Genomic DNA, 9,631 nt, shown 5'->3' with positions numbered 1-9,631 from the left:
CATTTTTATATCTGCTTTGATTTATCTTCAACAAAGTGTGGCGGAGTAAGAGAATAGGAAATGGTGGAACATCTCACCCACCCACCCCTTTCCCACCTCCAATATCCAATAACTGATGTTTCATTACTGGCCTCGGTGGTGTCGTGGTTAAGCCATTGGATACAAAGCTGGTAGGTACTGGGTTCACAGCCTGTTACTGGATCCTACCCAGAGCAAGTTTTAATGACTCAGTGGGTAGGTGTAAGATCACTGCACCCTCTTCTCTCTCACTAACCACTAATAACAAACAATTAACCCACTAAGCCATGTGTTTGAACCTTAATTGGGATATAAGCAAGAAAATAAGTTGAAATGAATTAATTACTCTCACTGGTGGCTGGTTAAAACAGGTTTGACTGTATTTGTGTACTACATTCCTGCAGCTAGATACACATTATGTACAAGAGTAAGTTTGCATAATTAATACGAAAGACTTGATGAGGAGTATTATACACAAGAATGACACGTACAGTATCTGGAAATACATGGAGATCAATACAACAAAAAATAAAACAGCAGATTGTTAAAGCCTAAAACACCTTAAAGCTTGGAATACATCCAAATGCTAATCCTAGAACAAAGAATCCTCTCGCATCTAATAATATTAGTTTCAGAACTAAGAATGTATTAAACAAAAACAAAACGTAACAAAAAGCCAGTCTGAAAATACACTTACAACACTGACACTGTCATACTGTATAATACTACAAAGGAATCGGAACAGAAAGTAACACTATCAAAATGTACAGATCAAATTCTCTGAAATGTGCCATTTTAGCCATGTCCAGTTTAGACAGTCGAGGTATAGGCCTAGTTTCTCATCACTGTATCAGATAGAAGAAGCTTAAAACTTGAACTACACTCTGTGATGACATGCATTCATGAATCACTGTCAAAACGGTGATGATATCAGGTGTTTGCGAAAGGGGAGCATATCCTGCTCCACATGAGTACTGCCAACACAGCTGTCAAATTATTTCATGTGCAAAGTCATTCAGTTCTTGAAAACAGATTTTGCGTGGAGATCAAAACTGAATCATACATGAAAGTTCAGTTGACCCTCTCAAACCAAACTGAAGTGATGAATCATTAGTGAGATATCAGGCCTAAGAATTCATTTCAGATTAACCTTTTAGGAAGTTTTCATAATTCAACTTAACCAAACCAACTCAAACATTTAATAATTAAATCTCAAACAAAGTAATACTGTTTCTTGTCATTTCTTCTTTTGCACCGAGGAAAGTTCACAAAGTTCCACTGTTCATCTAATTTTTTAAAATATATTTCTATGGACTTTCAACTCTGTTAAAGCCAAAGAAAATGTAAAATGGCTATTAAAAATTTGTAATTCATTTTATCACAGTTCTTGTCAAAATTTCAATTGCAAATCACATTGCTTTCTACACAAATTTAAGTAACATAATTACTGTTTTGCAAAGCAGGTGTCATTAATTTATTACACTTTTGAAGTTTCTGCTTCAACCAATATTTTTCAAACTTCACATGAAAACATTTCTAATATTTTTGCTTTGCCCTTCTCTATCCATCTAAGTCCTTCATCATTTTATCTTCCAGTATATGTCTCTGTGGGTGTGCCAGTGTAATTTGGTGTTGTATTCCAGCTCAAATCTATTTCACATTATCTTGACCAGGGCAGCATATCAGTCCCTTAAACAATGGTGATAAACATAGCCTGTAAAGTGTCCTGTCTGTTGGCCACATGGCTGTCCATTACTGGAGAGGGACAGTATTCAGTGTTGTATATTCTATTTATTTACTTATTAGTTATGCTTAAAAATTTTCATAATAATGAGGGAATGTTTGAAAAGCCCCACACATTATAAATATCACCTTTCTGAAAAATTAAAATTTTAGATGCAAGGAACTTGTTATCAAAGAAAATATTACAATTTTTCTAATATTCTTTAATTTTTCTAAATACAAATATAAGTAATTTTATTTAAATATTTTACAGAAGGTAATGTGATATGTTGTTTACAGTCTACAAGAACAAGTTTAACAAGAGATTGTTTAGGTGTAATGCAGTCTTAAATTAAATTGTCCATTAGGTTAAAAGCCTGAATGTTCTTAGAAGTAAAATGTTTCATTTATAAAAAGCTAAATAACTTGCTCATCATCTAGTTTGTATATCTTGCTAGGATATTGGTATTTATTTGTTGATAAAATCCTCTGAAATCTGTTTTGGATTTTACAATGTGTGCTTAATTTAATTTTTTTCTTATTAACATAATAAATTCAATTTTATTAATGTGAATAACTTCAAAATAGTAAAACAATTTGATATACTAGTACTTGTTTAGAAAACAAAATAAACATATTTGGTTATTAATAAGCAGCAAGTTGATGGTGGGTAAAGATGGTAATGATTGTGGATAAAAAAGGACAACATATTTTAAGCTTTACAGTTCCTTGAAACTAAAATAAAAATACTTCAGAATTCAGCCAATTAATGGAATTAAGATGGCTTCCTCTTCTGTTGTTTTTCTGGCTGTTGCTTGTCTTTCGTTGAGCCCCCTTGTGGAACTGGTTTGCCTTGAATAGGAGTCTGAACTTTAGATGGAATCTTGCCCATTTTAGGAAATTTCTGATCCATTTGCTTCTTAAGTCTGTCCTGCGCGGCCTGTTGTTGTTTATACTGAGACTGTATCGTCTTACTTGAATGGGATCCCTGTGCCGATTTCGGTGGAGGTGGAGCTTTTACATTGGGTTTGACATGCTTTGATGTTTTCATTAGTTTCTTCAAATATGCCATCTTCTCTATTTGTGCATGAGCTTTGCTTTTCGCTTTCTGCTGAATTTCTTCATCTCCTTTCTCATCTGTGCCAGTTTTCTTCTTCTTCTTCTCGTCATTTTTGTTTCCAAACAGTCTGCTGCCGATTAAGTCAAACAGGTCTATTGACTCTTCATGAGGTTTCTGCTTGATTGGCTTCAGATACTTCTCTTTTCCATGGCCTTGATCTTTTTTACTTGACCAAACATTCTTCAAAGCATTTTTCACCATACTAAATATACTTGCATCCTTTTTGCCTCTCCCTCCAGTCTTTTTTATCTTAAGAAGTTTCTTTCCTTTACATTTATCTTTCTCACAATGTTTTCTTTGCAGGTGATCAGGAATTCCATCACCATCATCATCATCATCTAAGTGGTCTGGAATTCCATCATTGTCATCGTCGTCATCAAGATAATCTGGTATTCCATCACCATCAGTGTCAACAAGTTTATCTGGGATGCCATCACCGTCAACATCATCATCTAGATGATCTGGAATTCCGTCACCATCGGTGTCCTGTTCATGATCGGGTATTCCATCACCGTTGTTATCATTGTCCAGATGATCTGGTATGCCATCTCCGTCTCGGTCAGGAAGTTTATCAGGAATGCCATCACCATCTGCATCTTCATCCAGATAGTCAGGAATTCCATCGCCGTCCATGTCTTCCTTATCGTCAGGAATACCATCACCATCATCATCATTATCCAGGTAGTCTGGGATTCCATCATTGTCATCATCATCATCGAGATAGTCAGGAATTCCGTCTCCATCTGTGTCTTTCTCCATGAAGTCTGGGATGCCATTTCCATCGCGATCAGTGTCAAGATGATCTGGAATTCCATCATTGTCATCATCATCATCAAGGTAATCTGGTATTCCATCACCATCTGTGTCACCTTCAAGATCATCTGGGATACCATTACCATTAGCATCATCATCCTCATCATCTGGAATTCCATCATTGTCATCATCATCATCAAGGTAATCGGGTATCCCATCACCATCTGTATCTATCTGTTCTTCATCTGGTATTCCATCACCATCATCATCATTATCCAGGTAGTCTGGAATTCCATCATTGTCATCGTCATCATCTAAATAATCAGGAATTCCATCACCGTCTGTGTCTCGCATGTCGATGTCATCAGGGATCCCATCGCCATCCTTATCATCATCCTCTGTGTCTGGTATTCCATCATTGTCATCATCGTCATCGAGGTAATCCGGAATACCATCTCCATCAGTGTCAATCTGTTGATAGTCTGGAATTCCATCACCATTAGCATCATCATCCAAAAAGTCAGGAATGCCATCATTATCATCATCATCATCAAGGTAGTCAGGGATTCCATCACCATCGGTGTCAAGTTCCTGATCATCTGGGATCCCATCTCCATCATCGTCATCATCCAAGTAGTCAGGAATACCGTCATTATCGTCATCATCATCTAAGTAGTCAGGAATTCCATCTCCATCTGTGTCTAATTCCAAGTGGTCAGGAATTCCATTACCATTGTCGTCATCATCTAAGTAATCTGGAATCCCATCATTGTCATCATCATCATCTAAATAATCTGGAATCCCATCTCCATCGGTGTCAACTTCTTGGCTGTCTGGAATGCCATCACCATCATCATCATCATCTTCACTATCAGGAATACCATCATTATCATCATCATCATCCAGGTAATCTGGAATTCCATCACCATCTGTGTCAACTTGTTGGTAATCAGGAATACCATCACCATCATCATCGTCATCCAAGTAATCCGGGATTCCATCATTGTCATCATCATCATCTAAATAATCGGGAATTCCATCACCATCAGTGTCCAGTTGGAGGTAGTCTGGAACACCATCACCATTTGCATCTTCATCTAAGTGGTCAGGGATGCCATCATTGTCATCATCATCATCTAAATAATCCGGAATTCCATCTCCATCAGAATCTTTAGTTTTGTTAATTTTTTCTGAAACATCCTGCTCCTCATCATTGTCATCATCAAGGTAGTCTGGTATTCCATCCCCATCACTGTCTTTCTCTTTGTCATCAGGAATTCCATCCCCATCAGCATCATCATCAAGATAGTCAGGAATTCCATCTCCATCTGTGTCTAGTTTCTTATCAATTTTAGTTTTTATTCCCCTCTTTATTTTAGCTTTGCCTTTCTTTTGCTGAGCATCAGGAATTCCATCTCCATCATCATCATCATCGAGGTGATCAGGGATCCCATCCCCATCATCATCGTCATCTAAATTGTCTGGTATACCATCACCATCTGTGTCTATTTGTAGGTAATCAGGAATGCCATCACCATCGGCGTCTTCATCTAAATCATCCGGTATCCCATCATTATCATCATCATCATCTAGGTAGTCAGGAATTCCATCACCATCTGTGTCAATTTCTTGGAAATCAGGGATCCCATTTCCATCAGCGTCTTCATCTAAATAGTCCGGAATACCATCACCATCTGTATCTATCTCAAGGTAGTCAGGAATTCCATCCCCATCAGAATCTTTTTCCATGGAGTCACTGTCGAGATTATCTGGGATTCCATCACCATCATCATCATCATCTAAATAGTCTGGAATACCGTCACCATCTGTATCTAGTTGTTCCTTGTCAGGAATGCCATCACCATCATCATCTTCATCTAAATAGTCAGGAATTCCATCTCCATCAGTATCCTTTGTCTTATCGATTGGCACGATCTTTGCTCTACCCATCTTATGAAACTTTGCACGTAACATTAACATTTTCTCCAGGTCATCAGGTATGCCGTCCCCATCATCATCATCATCCAAGTAATCTGGTATTCCATCTCCATCGGTGTCAACTTCTTGATAGTCTGGAATTCCATCACCATCAGCATCATCATCTAAGTAGTCAGGAATACCATCCCCATCGGTATCTTTCTTTTTGTCAACTGCTACAGTTTTTACCTTTTTCACTGGTTTTGGTTTGGGGGTTTTAGGGTGTACATTTGATATTTTTTCCTGATTGTCAGGAATACCATCACCATCATCGTCGTCATCTAAATGATCAGGAATTCCATCATTATCATCATCATCATCTAAATAGTCTGGAATTCCATCACCGTCTGTGTCTATTTGCTGGTAGTCAGGAATCCCGTCACCATCTGCATCTTCGTCTAAATGGTCAGGGATTCCATCATTGTCATCATCATCATCCAAGTAGTCGGGTATCCCATCACCATCTGAATCCACCTCTTGGTAATCAGGAATTCCATCTCCATCAGCATCTTCATCTAAGTAGTCAGGAATGCCATCTCCATCAGTGTCAACCTCCTTATCATCTGGAATCCCATCACCATCAGAGTCTTTGTCCAAATGATCAGGTATTCCATCATTGTCATCGTCGTCATCAAGATAGTCTGGTATCCCATCACCATCCGTGTCAATCTCCTGATAGTCTGGAATACCGTTGCCATCCGAATCCTTTTCTAGATGATCAGGAATACCATTGTTGTCATCATCATCATCCAAATAATCAGGAATGCCGTCACCATCAGAATCTTTTTCCTTATCATCAGAAATTCCATCTCCATCACTGTCATCATCAAGGTGGTCAGGAATTCCATCATTATCGTCGTCATCGTCAAGATAGTCTGGAATGCCGTCACCGTCGGTATCTTTAGTCTTGTCTATTGGTGGAGGGGGAACCTTTTGTATTTTGGGTTGTTTTGGCACTGTTTTTATAACTATTTTTGGTTTAATTTTCTGATCTTTTAACAAAACCTTTGGTTGTGTCTTTGGTTGTGACTTTGGTTGTGTCTTTGGTTGTGTCTTTGGTTGTGTCTTCTGTTGCATTTTTGGCTGAACCTTTTGCTGTGTTTTAGGTGTAACTTTTTGTTGCATCTTGGGCTTGGTCTGAGTTTTTGGTGGTTGTGGGGGTTTCTGAATGGACATCAGCTTTCTTCCACAGAAGGTGCAAGTTTCCTTCAAGAGAGAAATATATACAGATAAAATAAATACATATAAGTATATTATAAGAACCAATACTGTTTATCTGTTTCTATTTTTAAAACTGTATATTACTAACAATACATCAACAAAGATATTACAGTTTTCATTAACTTTAATAAATATACTAGAATTTGAAGTGTATAAAAACATCTTGACTTTTAACTTTTTAGAATGACCAAGTAAGGTGGTTAGCCACATCATGCACACAAAAAAACACAATCCTTAAAATTTCACTTCACTAATCAAATGAAATCACAATGCTTAGTATCTAAGTATATTAAGATTAAACGATGATCCTTGATATTTTGGAATGACATTCTGCAGGGTCAGTATGAATTTGCACTAAAATTGTTTATGGTGCCCCGATTTCCAAGTATTATGTAACATAAAACAGACCTATCACATACACATAGTATCAAGAACTTAAAGGGACTATAATAATATATTCTGAATAAAAGAGCCTTTTTTATGACATATTATAGTGAAATTCTTCAAAACTTGACCCCCAGTAAACCAGATTAGCCTCAAACAAAAGTGTATTTTATGATCCCTTATTAATTATTAGTAAAGAGCACAATCTCTCTTAAAGGTAGGGTCAACTCAAACAAGAGCCTTATGTGTTGGAAAGATGCATACCCAGACCACCAACACATACTGACACTACAAATGAAAAACGCGTAATTTTAGAGTTAATAAAAAAACATGATTATTCCTGCTAACTGGGGGCAGCCATTTTGTTTCATTTTTGTGACGTCCGGTGGTATAGCTTGGGGCGAAGTGACGTCAGCTCCGTCCATCTTCTCTATGCACAGTGTAAACAAACGCTCTAATTTATGACAAGGCGCTTCGCTTTCATCAACCTGACTTGTAAAACAACATAAATGACTTGATAGTATAATAAACTATTTAACTAAATATATTTCAGGTTACATCAATAGAACGAAATGGGAGTTACACTATTTTTCTTTTTTAAAAAATCCAAAGAAAAAATGCATACTATTAGGCCTATTGGTAGGGCATGTTCGAGCAAACACTACCACTCATGATTCCCAAGTGATACTTTTCTTTTCTTTGGGACGACGTAATTGGTCAGTTTTGTGATTTTAGATGGGGAAAGTCTACTTAATCAAGGGTTTTACAGAATTAATTACAGTAATAAAGCAGGGTGGTTGGTAATGTCCATTATGATTTGAGGTGTATCCGTGCTGTTATCACACAATACCCTGTGATCTTCATAAAAGAGGCACGTCTTTTTAGTGTGTCTAAACACAGTGTCTGGGGACCGTCTGAATATACACCTGCTAATCAGGAACCACAGAAAGAAAATACCAATTAACCAAGAAAACACTCCGATTATTGTTTCAGTATGTGGGGTAATTTATGTACGAAACATAATACAGTTATTTCAACACTTTGACAATGGTGGTTTATTTTGTATTGAAAAAATAATATATAATTGGTGCTGGCTTACTAGGATGGATATAATTACAGAACATTGCGATGCATCTGCAAAAATCAGGTATGTTTTGTTTCTTCAGTTCGAAGACTAATTCCTGATGTAACACGTTAGGTATTACATAACCACCAGCTCGCCAGAGGGCGTATTCACTGGGATGGTACAAAATGGCTGCGCCCGTTATATATAATAGCCATCACATTTAACCGTTTTATTAATTAACTATATGATTATACTTGTTGATATTAAGCAATAATGTGCATTATATATTGTTGAATATGCATACCAGGCCAAATGCCTTAATTGTCCCCTCCATTAACTAGATATCCCTTAAAATCAGACTTTTTACTTGGTACTGTTGCTGTCCAGTTTAGAGGGGTTTTACTGTAAATATGTTTTTGTTGTTTCTTTACTTCGAATATCTGTGTCCATATATTCAATGTGTTTCTACTCATCCCAATTTTTGCAGTACATAGTCCAATAATTTCATACATATGAAAAATAATATATATTTACAACCACAAAAAATATGTAAGATTATCATCCATTAAAGGCTTTTATAGGAGATATCGCTGACAATTTGCGATGTCTCCTGCAATATTCTCTTAGGAGATATAGCTTCCTTTGTTATGTCACTGAATATGTTTCAGCACTAAACCTATCATTAGTGACGACACGCCACTATCGTTCTGTTAGTTAACAAGTCTACCAATGCCAAATATAGTGACATTCAATTACTGACATTGTTTATAATTGTCGCAAATAAAAAGTATGATAATGAATGATAAAAAGAATACCCCCTCGTGTCTTGTGATATCATAATTTATCAGCACTCGTTGATAAAAGTATAAATATCCTCAGCAAGCCTCAGCTTTCATACCTTTATCAACTCGTGCTGATAAATTATGATATTATAAGACACAAGGGGAGTATTCTCTATTTAGACATTAAAAAGACTGTTAGTCAAAAACATATTAACAATGGTCTCTTTAATTGATAGTGGGTTGGGTTTAAACTTTGTTGGGGGGGGGGGGAGTTGGAAACAGAGCAGGCAATTGTTGGGCAAGTGGGGTGGGGGTGGAGGCTGGTAATTAAGCATAGGCGGTTTCGGCTATATGTTGAGTATGGGTCGGACTGGCTTCCCCCTTCCCCACCCTTTCAGTTTGCCACACTGAAGCTTTCAAGTAAGTTAAATAATATTTTAATAATCTTTCTTTGGTGAGAAGCCCAATCCTTTCCTGCCAATCATCTAGGGCATAAGAATATATTTAATATATATAATTTTATATAGCCCATCAAAAATAGGAGTCAAATAAATTAATTTAAAAAAAATATTGTATTTATTTTACAGC

The 9,631-nt window shown here is 36.7% G+C and overlaps 1 protein-coding gene across 1 annotated transcript; it reads right to left on the bottom strand.

The window, feature by feature from the left end:
* Positions 1-242: 242 nt before the first annotated feature.
* Positions 243-6,790, bottom strand: LOC121369222 (serine-aspartate repeat-containing protein I-like). Its single transcript, XM_041494166.1, has one exon. It carries the CDS (start codon positions 6,764-6,766, stop codon positions 2,516-2,518), a length of 4,251 nt encoding a protein of 1,416 aa, XP_041350100.1. The 5' UTR covers positions 6,767-6,790; the 3' UTR covers positions 243-2,515.
* Between the last annotated feature and the right edge of the window lie 2,841 nt (positions 6,791-9,631).

This window comes from Gigantopelta aegis, chromosome 3 (assembly GCF_016097555.1).
Source record: "Gigantopelta aegis isolate Gae_Host chromosome 3, Gae_host_genome, whole genome shotgun sequence".
NCBI classification, from domain to species: Eukaryota; Metazoa; Mollusca; class Gastropoda; order Neomphalida; family Peltospiridae; genus Gigantopelta; species Gigantopelta aegis.
Note: the sequence above shows the minus strand (reverse complement) of the source record. Positions and strands in the feature narration are given on the sequence as shown.

Bases quoted from the DNA above. Each gene is read 5' to 3' on its own strand.
- LOC121369222 (XM_041494166.1), bottom strand. From the start codon at position 6,766: ATGTCCATTCAGAAACCCCCACAACCACCAAAAACTCAGACCAAGCCC.